This window comes from Vipera berus (genome assembly GCF_964194415.1).
Source record: "Vipera berus genome assembly, chromosome: 5".
In the NCBI taxonomy this organism is placed as follows: domain Eukaryota; kingdom Metazoa; phylum Chordata; class Lepidosauria; order Squamata; family Viperidae; genus Vipera; species Vipera berus.
Genome location: NC_138207.1, coordinates 4,886,422 through 4,906,060, shown reverse-complemented (window position 1 = coordinate 4,906,060; position 19,639 = coordinate 4,886,422). Strand labels below are relative to the sequence as shown.

At 46.6% G+C, this 19,639-nt stretch overlaps 1 protein-coding gene across 2 annotated transcripts in view; it reads left to right on the top strand.

Annotated features, from left to right (window-relative positions):
- LOC308669013 (solute carrier family 12 member 9-like) overlaps window positions 1-19,639 on the top strand; it is a 376,525-nt gene that overhangs the window by 254,880 nt on the left and 102,006 nt on the right. Inside the window, exon 2 of one of the 2 annotated variants that reach the window (XM_081329437.1) lies at window positions 12,816-12,998. In XM_081329437.1, coding sequence (XP_081185563.1) covers window positions 12,818-12,998 — 181 coding nt within the window. In that variant the 5' untranslated portion in view covers window positions 12,816-12,817. Of the gene's footprint in view, window positions 1-2,635; window positions 2,867-12,815; window positions 12,999-19,639 lie in introns of those variants that run through there. The other variant, XM_081329436.1, reaches the window with a different exon arrangement.

The following is a 19,639-nucleotide window of genomic DNA, read 5'->3' as shown; positions in this document are numbered from 1 at the left end:
TGGGAGTTGAAGTCCACGAGTCTCAAAGTCGCCAAGTTTGGAGAACTTGGAGAGGATAGGAGAGACCGTCCATTGGATTAAAACCCCGGTGAAAATCCCCCATGGATTGGGAGTGAGTGGGCTAAGGTACTTCCCCTTTATTAATGGAGAACCTGTTTTTTTGCTTCTCTGCTTATCATATTTTATAATAAAAGCTGCCTCTGGATTGGGGAGAAATGGGGTGATCGATAAAAGAAACAAATGCAAAATAAAATGCAGGTAGCTCTCAACGTATGGCCATTGTGGAACCTGCCCGTTATGGCTAAAAGTCGTAACAGTCGGAAAATGGGCCGTCACGTGACCAGACCCAATTTTAATGACTTTTCTTTGTAGCGGCCATTAAGTGAATGCCACGGCCATTACGGTAAGTAAAAGCCAAGGTCATTAAGTGAACCCACTGTTTGCTAGGTGGAGTTTTTGCTGAAAATTAGAACTCAAGTCTCGTTTTCAGCAAAAGTGTAACCTGAGGTCACTCTGACTACAGCAAATCGGTGTACATGCGGGCTGTTGCTGAGTGGCTGAAATGAGGTCATGTGACCACTGGGGAAGGCGGCCATTGGACCCTGGTTGTAGTTTTTGGGTGGACCGTCATAACTTTGAACAGTCGCTAAGCGTCTTAAGGTCGCTAAGCACCTATAACAGGGGTCTTCAAACTTGGCCCTTTTATGACTTGCGGACTTCAACGCCCAGAATTCCTCATCCAGGAATTCCTGGATGAGGAATTCTGGGCATTGAAGTCCGCAAGTCATAAAAGGGCCAAGTTTGAAGACCCCTGATCTGTATAACAACATATGTCAACCTTGGCAACTTTTAAGACGTTTGGACTTCAACTCCCAGAATTCTGCCAGGGGGATTCTGGGACTTGAAGTCCACACTTCTTAAAGTCAACAAGGTTGAAAAAGATTGGCTGATAATGTTCTACACTGCAACTTTTGGTTTCAAACCCATCTGCAATTGGAGAATTTTAGTCCAAGGGATTGTCAGGAGGTGTTTTTTGGGGTGGGGGTGGGGAGAAGAAAGCTAGTTTTAAAACACCAACTTGAAACCTGGGGAAAACTGAGTTTAGATGAAACACCCGTAACAAATCTGAGGCTTGTCCTTCCAGCGTTGCTTACCTGAGAAGGTGGCTTGGGAGCTAAAAGGGAGGCGAGTTCAAGATATGCTGAGCCCCCATCTCTCCAGAGAAAAAGAACCTGACAAAATTAATCACAAGGGACAAAGAAAATGCCATTATCTGTAGACCCTCCCCACGGAGGAAATCTGAATTTCTAAGAAATGTCATCATTTTTTTCCTGTCTCAAAGTCCAGCAATTTAGATGTGGCTAAGTAGTATTTGCTGACCAGAAGTGACCAATAACAGCTCAGGACAGTGTTTTCTAACCCGGGCAACTTTAAGCGGCGTGGACTTCAACTCCCAGAATTCCTTAGCCAGCCGTGCTAAAGTCCACAAGTCCTAAAGTTGCCAAGGTTGGAGGCCTGGCTGAGGAATTCTGGGAGTTGAAGTCCACAAGTCTTAAATTGTTAAGATGGGAGGCCTGGCTGAAGAATTCTGGGAGCTGAAGCCCACAAGTCCTGAAGTTGCCAAGGTTGGAGGCCTGGCTGAGGAATTCTGGGAGTTGAAGTCCACAAGTCTTAAATTGTTAAGATGGGAGGCCTGGCTGAAGAATTCTGGGAGCTGAAGCCCACAAGTCCTAAAGTTGCCAAGGTTGGAGGCCTGGCTGAGGAATTCTGGGAGTTGAAGTCCACAAGTCTTAAAAGTTGCTGAGGTTGAGGACCCCTGGGTGCAGGGTCTTCTGCTTGTGGACTTCAATTCCCAGAATTCCTTAGTCAGCCGTGCTAATTTTTTTTTATTTTTTTAATTCCATTTATATCCCGCCCTTCTCCGAAGACTCAGGGCAGCTTACAAGCTTAGCAGTAGCCTTCATTCTATGTATATGCCTGCTTATTAGGGCTTTCACACACACACCCAAGCGGCATTATTACAAAGTCAGCTTAATTGCCCCCAACAATCTGGGTCCTCATTTGAAGCCCCCAACCCTTAAAATCTGCCAAGGTTGGAGACCTGGCTGAGGAATTCTGGCCCTCGTCCTTGGGGGAGGGCGGGGTGGACTAGATGACCTACAAGCTCCCTTCCCAACTCTCCTTATTCTGACAAAGCGGTTGCAAGTCGGGGACCACGTGCAGGTAGGGTGGAAAAACCATGGTTGCCTCCAACACGACGCTTCCTTGTGCCTTGCTTCGCCCGAACGCCCGAAACCAGGGCTGGGGCTTCCACCCGACCCACCCCCGCGTGTCGTGGGAACGCGCCCAGCTTCCCGACTGAGCTGCAAGGGGGCGAGAGCTGGGGCTTCCACCCGACCCACCCCCGCGTGTCGTGGGAACGCGCCCAGCTTCCCGACTGAGCTGCAAGGGGGCGAGAGAGGAACGACCGATCGCTCCCCGCGCAGATCCCGCCGGCTTCCCTGCTTCTCCCAGCCCGAGAGGCGCTCCGGGTTGAGCCGGGACAGGAGGCGGGGATCGAGGGCGGCGCGTCCAGGGGCGGCGGGGCGGGCGGGCCGGCCGGCCAGCCTGCCTCTTGCGCCCCGGAGGCTTCGGCCGGCCGTCTTTGTGCGCGCAGCAGCGGCGGCGGCGGCGGCAGGAATCATGCCCGGTCGTCGGAACGGCGCCCTCTCGGAGCGGAGCCCGCTGCTGGCTTATCGGCTGTGCAGCAGCTCGTCGCTGGAAGCGGAGCCAGCGCCTCCGACGTCCCGCAAGCTCTCCACCTTCCTGGGCGTCGTGGTGCCCACTTTGCTCTCCATGTTCAGCGTGGTGCTTTTCCTCCGCCTGGGTGAGCGAGCGAACCCGGGAGGAAAGCGAAAGTTCACGCGGGGTGCCCCCGGATGCAAGCCCTGGTTTATTTTTGCCTTGCTTTTGAAAGGATGCCGGGGCTGGGTTCCCGTGCGGGGCGCCGAGGCGGGACTTGGGGAAGAAGCGGGTCGAACGCGTCGTGAGAATGCAGCCTGGTTAGCCCCGGAAGGAAAGGTTGAAGCGTGTCGTGGGAATGCAGCCTGGTTAGCCCGGAAGGAAAGGTTGAAGCGTGTCGTGGGAATGCAGCCTGGTTAGCCCGGAAGGAAAGTTTGGAGCGTGTCGTGGGAATGCAGCCTGGTTAGCCCGGAAGGAAAGTTTGGAGCGTGTCGTGGGAATGCAGCCTGGTTAGCCCGGAAGGAAAGTTTGAAGCGTGTCGTGGGAATGCAGCCTGGTTAGGCCGGAAGGAAAGTTTGGAGCGTGTCGTGGGAATGCAGCCTGGTTAGCCCGGAAGGAAAGGTTGAAGCGTGTCGTGGGAATGCAGCCTGGTTAGCCCGGAAGGAAAGTTTGAAGCGTGTCGTGGGAATGCAGCCTGGTTAGCCCGGAAGGAAAGTTTGAAGCGTGTCGTGGGAATGCAGCCTGGTTAGCCCGGAAGGAAAGTTGAAGCGTGTCGTGGGAATGCAGCCTGGTTAGCCCGGAAGGAAAGTTGAAGCGTGTCGTCGGAATGCAGCCTGGTTAGCCCGGAAGGAAAGTTTGGAGCGTGTCGTGCGAATGCAGCCTGGTTAGCTCGGAAGGAAAGTTTGAAGCGTGTCGTGGGAATGCAGCCTGGTTAGCCCGGAAGGAAAGTTTGGAGCGTGTCGTGGGAATGCAGCCTGGTTAGCCCGGAAGGAAAGTTGAAGCGTGTCGTGGGAATGCAGCCTGGTTCTCCTTGGAGGAACCAAAAAAACAAACCCGCGTGGTGTGAATTCAGTCTGGTTACCCTGGAAAGAAACCGGTAGCTTTGCAAAGAAATGGGGCAGCCTGGTTATTATCCTGGAACGAAAGTTCACCGTTTCGCGTGAATTCAACATGGTTATTCCGGGAGGAAAGTTTAAGCGTGTCGTGTGTGAATGCAACGTGATTATCCTGGAAGAAAAATTAAGGGGTCGTGTGAATGCAGTTTGGCTGTATCCCGGAAGGAAAGTTAAACGTTTCGTGTGAATGCAGGCTGGTTATCCTCGAAGGAAAAGTTAAGCTGTCGTGTGTGAATGTAGCCTGGTTAGCCCGGAAGGAAAGTTAAGCGTTTTGGGTGAATGCACCCTGGTTATCCTTGAGGGGGAAATAAAGCATGTTTTGTGAATTCAGCCTGGTTATCCTGGAAGGGAACCAGCGCTTTGCAAAGAAAGGGGAAATTCTGGGACCTGATAAAGGTTGGTGATTCAATTTTGCCTTTATTGGGTGATTCTTGGCTAAACCAAGAATGAAATTTCTGACATTGGCCATATAGGTAAGCCATATCATCCTGGTTTGTTGGACAGGGTTGTTTTAAAGAATATGGAGGTATGTCAGTAAAAGGGTAGAAATGCCGGCTGAGGAATTCTGGGAGTTGAAGTCCACAGTTCTTCAAGCTGCCAGGGTTGGGAAAAACGTTATCTTGAAGGCCTGAAGGCAACGCCCAAATCCTGGCTAATAAATAAAATGCTAGGCCTTTGGAAAGGTGGCTAACTTTGCCAAGCTTGTCAGCCAATCCTCAGATCTCCGCTGGGAGGGTGGAGGGAATAAAAATAAATTAGTTATTTATTAAATTTATATCTCAACCATCTTGCCTTCCGCAATGCTTTGTTTTCCAAACGTATTCCCTGCCTCTGGCAAGCAGGCCAGTCAGGGAGAAAGTTAAAGGAAAACCCTGAGAAGCTAGATTTCCACAGGCGGGGATGTTTTTTCGGGAGGGCAGTGGATGGTGCCATTTTCCCATTTCCTGTCTTAAAAGGATATAAGTCAGACAGTAGCGTGCTGAGAATTGAGTAATCTCCTACCTTCAGGGCACTGTGTCTCACACTGACTTATAATTAACCAGGGTTACTAATATAATCACTTCATTCTTGAAATGGCCTGGCTGAATAACTACATAACTCTTAAGCCAGCCAGGGCTAGGACTAAATGATCACCAAGATCCCTTCCAATCTATATAGCTTCTGTGAATACTTAGAGGGCCTTTTAAATCAGCCTGCCCTTGCCCCAAATGCCCGACACACTTATTCTCTGAACTAGCCTGTGGTTTCATTCACACAACATGTTTAACCTGGCTGCTGAATTAACCCATATTCTACAGTGCCTCAATCCTTAACATAGTAAATGAGTTAAGCAGGGGTAGGCAACCTTGGCTCTTTTATGACTCGTGGACTTCAACTCCCAGAATTCCTGAGCCAGCATGGCTTAGCTTGGAAACCTCTCTCTTTCCCCTCAGCCATGCTGGCTCAGGAATTCTGGGTGTTGAAGTCCACGAGTCATAAAAGAGCCAAGGTTGCCTACCCCTGGCCTAGGCCTAGGCCCCTTCATGACTTGTGGACCTCAACTCCCAGAATTCCTGAGCCAGCCATGCTGAGGGGAAAGGGAGAGGTTTCCAAGCTGAGCCATGCTGGCTCAGGAATTCTGGGAGTTGAAGTCCACCAGTCATAAAAGAGCCAAGGTGGCCTACCCCTGAGTTAGGGTGACTGAACCGACTATATTTTAACACACACACACACACCCACTTCACCAAATTGGCATGTTCTGAGAATGCAGCCTGTAGGTCTTCCTGGCCTAGTGTAAGGCCTGGTTTTGTCACTACAGGCAGTCCTTGACTTACAACCGTTTCTTTAACAACTAGTTGAAGTCACAATAGCATTGAAAAAAAGTGATTTCCTTAACAACCGCAGAGTTCCACTTGACAACCCTGGCAAAAAAAGATTGAAAACTTGTGTGCAGCTCATTTAACAACCTCCTTGCTTAGCAAAAGAAATTGTGATTCCCAAATGTGGTTGTACATCGGGAATACCTGGAGATCCTAAGAAAGCAAGAGACCATGAGTTCTAGTCCCGCCTTGGGCATGAATGCCAGCTGGGTGACTTTGGGCCAGTCACTAGGAGACAGAGAGTTCTAGTCCCGCCTTAGGCATGAAAGCCGGCTGGGTGACTTTGGGCCAATCACCAAGAGACAGGGAGTTGTAGTTCCGCCCTAGGCATGAAAGACGGCTGTGTGACTTTGGGCCAATCACCAGGAGACAGAGAGTTCTAGTCCCACCTTAGACATGAAAGCCGACAGTGTGACTTTGGGCCAATCACCAGGAGACAGAGTGTTCTATTCCCACCTTAGGCATGAAAGCCGGTTGGGTGACTTTGGGCCAATCACCAGGAGACAGAGAGTTCTAGTCCCACCTTAGGCATGAAAGCCGGTTGGGTGACTTTGGGCCAATCACCAAGAGACAGGGAGTTCTAGTGCCGCCTTAGGCATGAAAGACGGCTGTGTGACTTTGGGCCAATCACCAGGAGACAGAGAGTTCTAGTCCCACGTTAGGCATGAAAGCCGGTTGGGTGACTTTGGGCCAATCACCAGGAGACAGAGAGTTCTAGTCCCACCTTAGGCATGAAAGCCGACAATGTGACTTTGGGCCAATCACCAGGAGACAGAGAGTTCTAGTCCCACCTTAGGCATGAAAGCCGGTTGGGTGACTTTGGGCCAATCACCAGGAGGCGGTGAGTTCTAGTCCCACCTTAGGCATGAAAGCCGGCTGGGTGACTTTGAGGCAATCACTAGGAGAATATGAGTTCTAGTCCCGCCTTAGGCATGAAAGCCAGCTGACTTTGGGCCAATCACCAGGAGGCAGTAGGAATCTGGCAAGTGGGAGAAGGAAGCTCCAGACTCCATTCTTTGGTATGAAGTATCTTTTCCTTGGTGTTGATTTAGATTAGAAGGTGGGCTTGCGGCTTGGCTCACTTGCTCGAGCTCTCTGATGTAATTTGCTCGGTGAATCTTTTCATTTTTTTTCCCCTTTTCTTTTCAGTCTGTGCTGATTAACATGCGTTATTTGCACGGGGCACGACATGATAGGATAAGGATTTAGGCATTTCTGCTTTCTCTGTGGCCTTCTCTGCGTTCTTTCACTTTTTGTCACAGTTGCCAGCGTGTGGCGTGGACGTGCTCGGGGACTGCCTTCTGCTCCTTCTTTTCCCCCGGTTTCAGGAGACCCGGCGTTCTTTCCTAAATGCAGCCCCAGCCTCACACGACCTCTTCGAAGGATTTGCTGGAAGTTAATTCAGGTCGATGCTAAGCTCAGAATTTGGCACTCTTCACCGTTCAGTTTTCACTGGGGGAAAACAAAATTGAAAAAAATCAAGTTTCTCACTTGCAAAAAGAGTTAGGTGTGTGCACAACGTGGCCAGGGAAATATTAAAAGCAGAGAATAGTTTTCGGAGAACTATTTTCCTTCTTTTTTCCCCCCTCTCAGAAATAAAATCGATTCCTTGGAAATAAATACACGTAGTCCTCAACTTACAACAGTACGTTTAGTGACCGACTGAAGTTACTGGAAAAAAGTGGCTGATGACCGTTTTTCAGACTTAACAACCATTGCAGCGTCCCCATGATCAAAACTCAAGACAGTTGACAACCGACTCATATTTATGACGGTTGCCAGGGTCACGTGATCCGCTTTTGCGTCCTCCTGGCAAGCAAAGTCCATGGGGAAGCCAGATTCATTTAACAACCGTGTGACTAGCTTAACGACTCAGTGGCATTGGAAAGAATGGTCATAAAATGGGCCAAATCCACTTAGCAAATATCTCACCCAGAAGCAGAAATTTTGGGCTCAATTGCAGTCGTAAGTTGAGGACTACCTGTAATTCAGGCCAACTGTAAACACGTACAAAATTAGACAATTTCAGGTTTCTTTATTTCAAATCTGATTTACAAATCTAAGCAGAGTGCTTTTTCCTCCCTGCAGCCTCATTCAAGCCAAGCTTGATTCTTTAATCGATACATTCAATCAATCAATATATTAAATCTATTTACATCAATATATTTGCAGGTTTTTCTGCAAAGTAGGCTTTGTTTGCGCCTTCTTCCCAGTGTTGTTTTGTGATTCCAGGTTAATGTATAACCTGACTCTGACTTAGTGTTTTGTTTTGGTTTTTAAGATAAGCATGGTGTTGCTGCCAGCCGGGATTTCCAGCAGAGGGGAAAAAAACCCCCACAAATTATGAACAAAGTTGATGTTCATGTAAATGATTTAATCACAGTATTAATTACGTAACCAGTTTTTATTTTCCGTTACACTTTCTGTTTTGTTTGAAAGACGATTCTGAGCATGTTTGATAGGCAGAAGCTGAGTTCAACGAGGTGGTACCTTGATAAATGTGCATTGTGTACAGGGAATTATAATAAATAATAAAGTTGGAAGGGACCTTGGAGGTCATCTAGTCCAACCCACTCCTCAGGCAGGAAACCTTGTACCATTTCAGACAAATGGTTGCCCAGCCTCTTCTTAAAAACTTCCAGTGTTGGAGCAGTCACCGCTTCTGGAGGCAGGTTGTTCCACTGGTTAATTGTTCTAACTGTCAGGAAGTTTCTCCTTAGTTCTTGGTTGCTTCTCTCCTTGATGAGTTTCTCCATCCATTGCTTCTTGTCCTGCCTTCGGGCGCTTTGGAGAATAGCTTGACTCCCTCTTCTTTGGGGCAGCCCCTGAGAGATTGGAATATCATGTCCCCCCTCGTCCTTCTCTTCATTAAACTAGACAGACCCAATTCCAGCAGCCGTTCCTTATATGTTTTAGCCTCCAGTTCCCCGATCATCTTTGTTGCTCTTCTCTGTACTCTTTCTAGAGTCTCGACATCTTTTTGACATCGTGGTGACCAAAACTGGATGCAGGATTCCAAGTGTGGCTTTACCAAGGCCTTGTAAAGTGGTATTAACACTTCAGGTGATCTTGATTCTATCAAACATACTCAGAATTGCATTTCCCGTAGATAGACAATAGCAGACGGTGGAATTCCCTGCCACTAGAAGTAGCGGTGGGGAGCCAGTGTGGTGTGGTGTGCGAGTAAATGCACCAGGCTAGACACTGGGAGGCTGCGAGTTCGAGTTCCGCCTTAGGCGGAAAGCAGCTGGGTGACTCTGGGCCAGTCACTCACTCTCGGCTCTAGGAAGGTGGCAAGGGCGAACCACTTTTGAAAACTGCAGGGACCACAGATAGTCCTTGACTTAAAACCACTCATTTTTCACAGCAGTGGGGGAAAAAAAAAAGCAACGTCCTCACACTGACGACCGTCACAGCAGTCCCCGCTGTGATCAAAATGTGAGCGCTTGGCAACCGCATGTGTTTACGATGGTTGCAGCATCCCGGGATGGTGTGATCTCCATTTGCGGCCTTCAAGCTGGTTTCCAACGTAGCCAGCAGGGGAAGTTGGGATCACTTAACAACTGCAGTGATTCGCTGAACAACTGTGGCAAGCAAGGTTGTAAAATGGGACGCAACTCACTGAACAACTGTCCTGCTTAGCCACAGAGATTCTGGTCCCAATTGGCGTCATAATTCAAGGACTACTTGCCGAGCTTGTCTGTCTAATGCAGGGGTCTTCAAACGTGGCCCTTTTGTGACTTGTGGACTTCAACTCCCAGAATTCCTCTGGCTGAGGAATTCTGGGAGTTGAAGTCCACAAGTCACAAAAGGGCCAAGTCTGAAGACCCCAGTTCTAGGCCTTCAAGATCCCTCTTATAAAGGTAAAGGTAAAGGTTCCCCCGCACATGCGTGCTAGTCGTTTCCGACTCTAGGGGCCGGTGCTCATCTCCGTTTCAAAGCCGAAGAGCCAGCGTTTGTCCGAGGATGTCTCTGTGGTCATGTGGCTGGCATGACTAGATGCCAAAGGCGCACGGAACGCTGTTACCTTCCCACCGTAGTGGTCCCTATTTTTCTACTTGCATTTTTACGTGCTTTCGAACTGCTAGGTTGGCAGAAGCTGGGACGAGTAACAGGCGCTCACTCTGCTACGCGGCACTCGGGATTCGACCCGCCAAACTGCCGACCTTCTGATCGACAAGCTCAGCGTCCTAACCCACTGAGCCACCGCGTCCCTATATCCCTCTTATAGTTACCGCTATTGAGCCAGCTTTCACCTAATCTGCATCTGCAGATTTCAAATTTTTTTTTCCTGTTTGATTTGATTGTACCTTTATCCAAGATTTTTTGAAGAATCCTGCTTGAGCAGGGGGTTGGACTAGAAGACCTCCAGGGTCCCTTTCCGACTTCTGTGATTCTGTGAATGTATAGCTTCAGGAAGTTGACTAAGTCCCTTTTCAAGCCATCTTTCTTCCTAGGGGTTAGACACCCCCCCCCCCGAGGCTCTGCCAACTTGCCCGGGTTCCCCCGCCCCTCCCCCTTTTCAGGAAATGCAGAACTTGGCTCCGAAGAGGGCAGAATCTCAAGAGCAAACTCTGATTTTTGCAAGGAAGGAAGTGGTTCGTTTGGTTTGCCGCACACACCTTCCTTGCTGGCGTGCCCACAACTGAATTCGCACCACTGGAACCCTTCCAGAAACAGGAGCTGAGTCAAACCTTCACGGGGGCTCTTGTTATGTTTATACAATCCACATAGGGGTGACTTTGGGCCAGTCGCCAGGAGACTGTGAGTTCTAGTCCCGCCTTAGGCAGCAAAGCCATCTGGGTGACTTTGGGCCAGTTGCCAGGAGACCGTGAGTTCTAGTCCCGCCTTAGGGATGAAAGGGAGTTGGATGACTTTCAGCCATTCACCAGGAGACCAGGAGTTCTAGTCCTGGCTTAGGCACGAAAGCCAGCTGGATGACTTTGGGTCAATCACCAGGAGACAGTGAGTTCTAGTCCCGCCTTAGGCAGGAAAGCCAGCTGGGTGACTTTGGGCCAGTTGCCAGGAGACCGTGAGTTCTAGTCCCGCCTTAGGGATGAAAGGGAGTTGGATGACTTTCGGCCACTCACCAGGAGACCAGGAGTTCTAGTCCTGGCTTAGGCACGAAAGCCAGCTGGATGACTTTGGGTCAATCACCAGGAGACAGTGAGTTCTAGTCCCGCCTTAGGCACGAAAGTGAGTTGGATCTTTGGGTCAATCTCTGTCTGTCAGCCAGACCCACCTCACAGGGTTGTTGTGGGGAAAAATGGGATGGCATGTTAAGCTTATTGGAGCTTAGCTTGGCTTCTGGTCTGGTGACTTTCGGTTTCGTTTGTGGTTTGGTGTCTAGTGAAAACCTAGGAGATGGGTTAATTCAGTGCCTGGGTGAAATGTGTTGTGTAAACACCGGTGTGCGTCCATAAAAGAAGCAAAGAGAGTGACAGCTGTCAGTCCATGCGTTTTGACTTCCTAGAAGAGAGATGGCACTGGCAAGTTCCTGTCCTCAGCTCAACTCTAGATTTGTCATAGATTCTTCGTAAAACTCAGTTTGCTGAAAATGCAGATCTTGCGAAATTTCATTTTAAGCGGATGAAATCCACTGGCTGTCAGGGGGATTGGAAGCCACACACTTCTGGAGCAGGGCAAATTGGGGAGTTGTGGATGAGGGTTTATGGAGTTGGCCAGTTCTGGAGGGCCGAAAATTAGCAAAAAAAAAAAAAAGTACAGGGGTGAGGGCGAATTTTTCCCCCTCCCAAAACAAGAGCTGTTAATTAGATGGCAGAAAAACTGGCTCTTTTCACACCACTGAAGTCTGTTTGTCTGTATGCCTGGCTAAGAGAGTTGTACTAAGCTGGCTAGTACAGGAGGGGACCCCCAAAATCTGTGTTTTTAAACTTGGCCCCCTTAAGATGTGTGGACTTCAACTCCCAGAATTCCCCAGCCAGCATGGCTGGCTGGGGAATTCTGGGAGTTGAAGTCCACACATCTTAAAGGGGCCAGGTTTAAAAACGCTGATCTCCAGCAACCCGTGAGCAGACCAACTTCCTTCTGCAGCACCAATGGTTGTGTGAATGTCGCTTAAAACGTTTCTCAGACCAGAGATCTATTTTTGTCCCACATTTCATTTCACCACGAAGCGATTCTCGAAATGTCTCATTAGGAAGTTTCCCCACATGACTTAGCCCGAATTTGCGCTTCTGCTATTTTGGCTTTTCACTTTCTTGCTTCACACTTCACGTCCTCCCAACCCAAAGGCGGAAGTGAAATATGGTGGAGTTTTTCTGTCCCCTTTTTAAACCTTCAGAGTTAGCTGCCGATGGCGAACGGCTTGTGGGGTCCCTGCTCCAAACGGTGGGATGGGAGGTCTATTTATTGTTTATTATTTATTAAATTTATTTGCCCCTTTCCCATCTCGTTTTGAGGCGACTGGGCGGCTTAAAGCATAAAACGTTAAAAACCTTAGCGATAAAATGAAAGTGCGATCAAAGTACAGGTCGTTCTCGACTTACAACTGTTCGTTTAGTGACCGTTCAAAGCTACAGTGGCATTGAGAAAAGTGACTTATGACCATTTTTCGTGCTTGACGACCGTTACGGCATATGATCAAAATTGAGCCGCTTGGCAACTGACTCATATTGACGACGGTCGCCGTGTCTCGGGCTCATGTGATTCCCCTTTTGCGACCGTCGGAGAAGCAAAGCCAATGGGGATTCCATTTACAACTATTTACTAAGTTAACAACTGTAGTGATTCACTTAATAACGGTGGCAAGAAAGGGCAAAGCTTCATAACTGTTTTGCTTAGCAACAGAAATTCTGGGCTCAGTTTTGGCTGCACGTTGAGGACTACCTGTAAATATAATAAAAAGCGGGTAACAAAATAATAGAAGAATAAACGGATTTTGGCAATGAGTTTGAAAAAGGACTTTTAAGGTCTGTACCTCTTCAAAAAAAAGTATAACTACGGAATAGGAGCTGATGCGGTTGTGAAGGGCGAAGAAGGCAGAAGAAAAATTGAGTTGGAGAATGGGCCAGATGTGGCCAGAGGCTGTACACCATCGTTTCTCAACCTTGACAGCTTTAAGACGTGTGGACTTCAATTCCCAGAATTCCCCAGCCAGCCATGCTGGCGTTCTGGGAATTGAAGTCCCCACGTCTTAAAGTTGCCAAGGTTGAAAAACAAGGGTCTAAAATTTTGCCACCACCCTTCCGATTTCTTCCTGCCTTGCCTTGTACTCTTTTAGGTTCTCAAAAGAGTTGTAACCTTTTGTTGCAAAAAAAAAAAAAAAAAAGAACAAATCAGGGTGAGTCATGCTGGAATTTCCCTTCACTTTCTCAGAATTGCCCCTGTTTTCTTTACCACGAAACCAATCCAAGGTTTTGTTGTCTCACTGCTGCAAAAGTGGAGGGTTTTTTTTCTGATTAGTTCCGCGAACCTGGGGCGCGTCCTGTCTCCGGATCCAGACAGTCTCTGGTAGTGTGGATGGAAGATCCTTGAGGAGACTTTCTGCAGGCTTAGCAACTGGCGGAAATGTATTTGGCCTTGCAAATGAAGAGTTAGGCCAGGTTAATTGGCGGATAGGAGACCACCAAGTGATCCCTGAGCAATAGGCTAGAGGGGGGGGGGAAGTCCAAAAACGTCCCTACGTCAAGTCCAGCTGCACCAAGGAAACCAGCCTGGGTGACTTTGGGTGCAATGTTTTGTCTCACCTTGGCCTAACCCGGGGGTAGGCAACCGTGGCTCTTTTATGACTCGTGGACTTCAACTCCCAGAATTCCTGAGCCAGCCATGCTGAGGGAGAAGAGAAGAGTTTCCAAGCTGAGCTATGCTGACTCAGGAATTCTGGGAGTTGAAGTCCACGAGTCATAAAAGAGCCAAGGTTGCCTATCCCAGGCCTAACCCCACAGCTAAAGTAAGACGTGAAGCTAAAGTAAGACGTGACCCCTGACCTTATCCGTTTCCCTAGAGAAAAGTGAAACAGAAAAATGAATTATAGGTAACTCATAAACAACTGAGCGAAATTGGCAGAAGATGAAGCTACACCAGGATGTGCCCAATGTGCATTTTTCTTTGAGCCCGGAACAAAAAAGAACCTTATGTAACTGGATCGGTTAAAGCTTGAAAGGAACGAAAATCAGAAATTGCCAAGCATAAAACCAGTTTGACGGATGGCGTAACAGATCAGCTTCCTCTTCCCGCCATTTCTCATCCTGGCTCTTAGTCTCAAATATAAATCTTCAATTTGAAATTCGATCAATTGGTTTCAGATCATTAGTCTCTGGGCTCTGGGTGTTTTAAAGCATTGGTCCCCGATCATGGCAACTCAAGGATCATACATCTGTGATGCTTAAGCCTTTGTTTGTGTTTTTCAGAACTGGCCCCTTTAAGAGGTGTGGACTTGGCTGGCTGGGGAATTCTGGGAACTGAAGTCCACACTTCTTAAAAGTTGCCAAGGTTGAGAAACACTGGATTAAAGGAACTTGGGCAATTCAGAATTCATTTTACTTATTTATTTTATTAATTTATTAGATTTACGTGCCACCCATCTGGTCTGGATAACACTTTATACGGCTAGTCCTTGGCTTAGCCTTAGGCTTAGGCCCACAATTGAGCTCAACGTTTCTGTGGCTAAGCGAAACATTTGTGAAAGGAGTTTTTTTGCCCCATTTCGTGGCCATTCTTGCCACAGTTGTGAAGTGAATCGCTGCAGTTCTTAAGTTAGTAACCTGGTTGTTAAAAGGGAATCTGGCTTCCCCCATTGACTTGGCTCGTCAGAAGGTCGCAGAAGAGGATCACCGGATCCCAGGACGCTGCAACCGTCGTAAATATGAGTCAGTTTGCCCAGTGTCTGAATTTTGATCGTGTGATTGTGGGGGATGCCGCACCTGTGAAAGATGGTCATAAGTCACTTTTTCCAGTGGTGGTGTAATGTCGGACGGTCACTAAATGAGCTGTGGTAAGTTGAGGACAAACTGTGGTGCTAAATGAGGCAGCATTTCAAGCCAGGATGAAACGTTGAAGAGATGGTTGAGAATTTTCTTGGAGAATAGAATAGAATAGAATAGAATAGAATAGAATAGAATAGAATAGAATAGAATAGAATAGAATAGAATAGAATAGAATAGAATAGAATAGAATAGAATAGAATAGAATAGAATAGGAATAGTATAGTATAGTATAGTATAGTATAGTATAGTATAGTATAGTATAGTATAGTATAGTATAGTATAGTATAGTATAGAATAGAATTACAAAATAGAATAGAATTACAGAATAGAATAGCATAGAAATAAACAGAACAGAACAGAACAGAATAATAGAATAGAATAGAATTACAAAATAGAATAGAATTACAGAATAGAATAGCATAGAAATAAACAGAACAGAATAATAGAATAGAATAGAATAGAATAGAATTACAGAATAGAATAGCATAGAAATAAACAGAACAGAACAGAAGAATAGAATAGAAGAGAAGAGAAGAGAAGAGAAGAGAAGAGAAGAGAATATTGGAATATAGAATAGAATATAGAATACAGAATACAGAATACAGAATAGAATAGAATAGAATAGAATAGAATAGAATAGAATAGAATAGAATAGAATAGAATAGTTGGAAGGGACGGTTGAATGAAAAGTCTTCATTATTGTCCAGTCCAACCTGGGAATAAACAAACATGGAGACTGCTTTAGAAAGAAGGTTGCAGTTTATTGAAGAGGAGAGCCAGACAGAAAAATGGCTCTGGAAGAAAAGAGAGTGAGCACATGTAGGGAGTGGGTTTTTATACCCTCTGGAGCCTTTTGTTTGGAGTTATTCCTGTGGCATGAACTTTGGCCTGAGTCTGAGTGTGCCCTTTGGCATATGTGGGTTAATCCTACTATGTCCTGTCTTACAGTTCAGGTGGGATATGTAGATTTTAAGGGTCTTTGTCTTCCTGATCTTTTCAGCTTCTAGGTGGGGGCCTCCAACCTTCCTGAATGGATTATTTACATCTGCATTTCTGCAGAGCGGGTTTCTACTTGGGGGAGGGAGACTTGGGGCTATTAAGAAAAACTGGGCGTGCTTTCCTCCCTCTTCCTTTGAGGAAATATAATATTCTGCTCTTTTACTATTTCCTTCTGGGGGGGCTGACTTCCTACAGGACCTTGGAGGTCATCTAGTCCAACCCCCTGCTCAGGCAGAAAACCCTGTAGAATTTCAGACAAATGGTTGTCCAGTCTCTTCTTATGCTGGAGCATTCACAGCTTCTGGAGGCAAGTTGTTCCACTGATTAATTGTTCTCACTGTCAGGAAGTTTCTCCTTAGTTCTAGGTTGCTTCTCTCCTTGACTAGTTTTGATCCGTTGCTTCTTGTCCTGCCTTCAGGCACTTTGAGGGACAAAAAGTGACTGGATGGAGGAGAGTCTCCCATGATGGGATACACCCCTGAGGGGATGGAGGGATCCTGAAGGATCTCCACAAAGATTAGGCCTGTGTTTGATTCTGACACATGTCCTGGGATGGTGGAAGCCTTCTGGATAACTTTGGCCTAGCTGCCTGCCTTCAGCTAACTCGTCCCCATCGGCTGTATTCACACATTACGTTGACCCAGGTCAGGTAAAGACAGCATTCTAGCTTTGGCTGCAAAGATTGATGTCATGTTGGCACCCTTGGTGTTGTGTTTTCAAAGGATTAACTAGTCCCGAGAGGAGTAATTTGGGAAACTCGGAAATTCTCTTCAGACAATATACTTAATTAGACCAAGACTTGTGAATGCAGCTGCTTTGCTGGAAATATGCTGTCATTCTTGTGAAGCCTTGCAGGAGGAAACCTGGACTAGTCTATTTTAGTAAAAAAAACAAAACACCAAAAATAGCCTTGTAGCACCTTTTCCAATTAACACATCTTGCTCAGAAACTTTGGGTGCGCTTATAGAATGACCGAATCGTATTTTTTTGCTTGGCATGTAAGTGTCGACTTTGCATAACATGTTGTGAAAATTGTTCCTCTTTGCTTAATTTATAGATCCCGAGTATTGCAGAAAGACAGAAAAACGCATTAATTCTGTGAAATAGGCTCGGGATACGTGGTCTGAATGCAATCACGCTGTTTGTTGAAAAGAATATAATGGGAATTTCCCTCGTGTAAGCAGACCTAGGGCTGAACAGAATGGACTAATAATGTGTGATTAATTTATTGACAGCATTTTTTTTTAGCCGCAAAGCCTGCCAGTGCAGCTTACCCAATATAGATTCAGAGAATTTTCAAGTGTAGAATTCGAGCGGTTCAACAGAAGAGGAAAAAGGAGGAGGAGGGAGAAGGAGGAGAAAAAAAATAAACCCCATGGTTTTATTTTTATCTTTATGAAGTTTTTATTAATTTTTTTTCATACAGTTCAGTAGTACTTCTTGAACGAACGTGTTGCCTGAGTTCATCATTCACTAATACAGATTTAATTCCTATTCCTTTTATTCCTTTCTCCAGCCATTGATAAAATAAGATGCTTTTAACTTTCTGATGCCAGTGGGGGGATTCCAAGAGAGATGGAAATTAGGATAAATTAGGAGCTGACTTCTTGGTATGCTCAGAAACACGCTGTCAGCGCTAGGCATCTTTGGAGCGTGCAAAAATTAAACAGGGCTGTTCTCAAGAAGGCCAGTGTAGAAGCATGTTGCACAGTTGGGTTAACTCAGGTTAGCCAAGGAGGCTCTGTGTTTGCGCTCAAATCGTTGGGGTGGAGCAACCAAGGAGTAAAGTTCACGCAGAGGTAAGCTCTGTTTTGGGTGTGTTGTACCGTCCTCCTCTTACTCACATCCTGGCAGGCAGAGTCGGGCACAGGGAGCCCTCGATTTACGGCCACAAGTGAGCCCAAAGTTTCCGTTGCCAAACTAAGACAGTCGTTAAGTGAGTTTTGCCCCATTTTACGACCTACCTTGCCGCAGACGTTAAGCGAATCACCGCCGTCCCGGTTGTTAAGTGAACCGGGCTTCCCCATTTGACTTTGCTCGTCAGACGGCCGCAAAAAAGTGATCACGTGACCCCGGGACGCTGCAGCCGTCGTAAGTTCATGCCAGTTGCCAAGCATCTGAATTTTGACCACCTGACTACGGAGATGCTGCAACAGTCGTAAGTGTGAAAAACAGTCATAAATCTTTTTTTTTCTTCAGTACCATTGTAACTTTGGTCACTAAACCAATGGTTATAAATCGAGGACTACAGACTGTAGAAAGAATGAACTAGTGGAACAGCTTGCCTCCAGAAGCTGTGGATGCTCCAACACTGGAGGTTTTTAAGAAGAGACGGGACAGTCACTTGTCTGGAATGGTGTAGGTAGGGTCTCCTGCTTGAGCAGGGGGTTGGACTAGATGACCTCCAAGGCCCCTTCCTGCTCTGTTATTCTGCTCTTCTAAACTGTCCTCTCTTTACAGTATTATTATTATTATTATTATTGTTGCTGTTGCAACCAAGGCTGCCAGTTGCAAACAAACCAGATCGCTCGTCCCCTCGGTTTTCCTTTTAACAAAACCGATTTGCTGCCAGTTGTAAAGGCAGTTTGCAAGACCAGATAGCCTGCCTGGCGTTTGCAGAAAGGGGTGTGTGTGGGGGGGAGCAAGTTAGTTGTGAAATTTTAGGCAGGCTGTACAGGCCCAATCCCTGGATTTTGCTGGGAGAGGATGTGAGGGGAAGCAGCAGAAACCTCCTGCTTATCTAAATCCCTTTTTTTTTTCTTCCCCTGACCTTGTTTAGAATTGGAGGCAGCAACAAACAAAGGCTCTCTTTTGTCTGCTTTCCTTAACTTTTTGTTATTGCTAATCTCCTTAACAGCAAGGGGGATGGTCCACAATTTACTGGGTAGTTATTTAATTTACAGAGTGGTGGGAGGGGGAAGAAAAGAGAGAGAGAGAGAGAGAGAGAGAGAGAGAGAGAGAGAGAGAGAGAGAGAGAGAGAGAGAGAGAGATCTTTCCTTTTGTGAAGCCCATTCTGTGGACTCCGGAAAGAAACACCTCTTCGCTTGTCGCTTTCTCACAACAGGGGTGTGAATGCATGGAGCAGTTTAACACAGACTGACGGCAAGGACGTCTTATTAAATTCTCCAAGGCTCAAAGCTGAAGCCACCCCTGCTTTACCAGGACTTTTTTTTTTAGTTTGTTTATTTATTAATAAAAAAGGTAAAGGTTCCCCCGCACATGCGTGCTAGTCGTTTCCGACTCTAGGGGGCCGGTGCTCACCTCCGTTTCAAAGCCGAAGAGCCAGCGCTTGTCCGAGGACGTCTCCGTGGTCATGTGGCCGGCATGACTGGACGCCAAAGGCGCACGGAACGCTGTTACCTTCCCACCGTAGTAGTCCCTATTTTTCTACTTGCATTTTTACGTGCTTTCGAACTGCTAGGTTGGCAGAAGCTGGGACGCGTAACAGGCGCTCACTCTGTTACGCAGCACTCAGCTCAGCGTCCTAACCCACTGAGCCACCGCGTCCCTTTTTATTTATTAATACTATAAGATTAAAAAAAGGGCAAAATAAAATAGTAGGAAAAGAGAAGGGGAAAGGGGAAAAAGAAAGAAAAGGCGTTGACTTCCAATCTCTTTGGTGCAGTAGACCAAGATAATAGCATCAAACCACGACTTTTTACTTTTACACAATAGTATCAACCTGCCCTTTCTACAACAGCAAAAGGGGTAAAACCCAAAATGAAACTTGCATTTTTTTTTCACCACCTCCAGCACAAAGTCCGGAAGCGGTTTCCAATTAGAAACAACAGTAATTGTGTGTTTTTCTTTTTTGTCTTTAATCAAAGCAGTTTGTTTATTTATTTATTTATTTATTGAATGTATATACCGCCCTATTCCCGTAGGACTCAGGGAGGTTTACAGGGCAATTAAAACCATGAAATAGAAAAATTAAAATCAATTAAAAATAATTAATTAAATTCAAGCCCCAAAAGTAAATCTGAAACTCAATTAAAA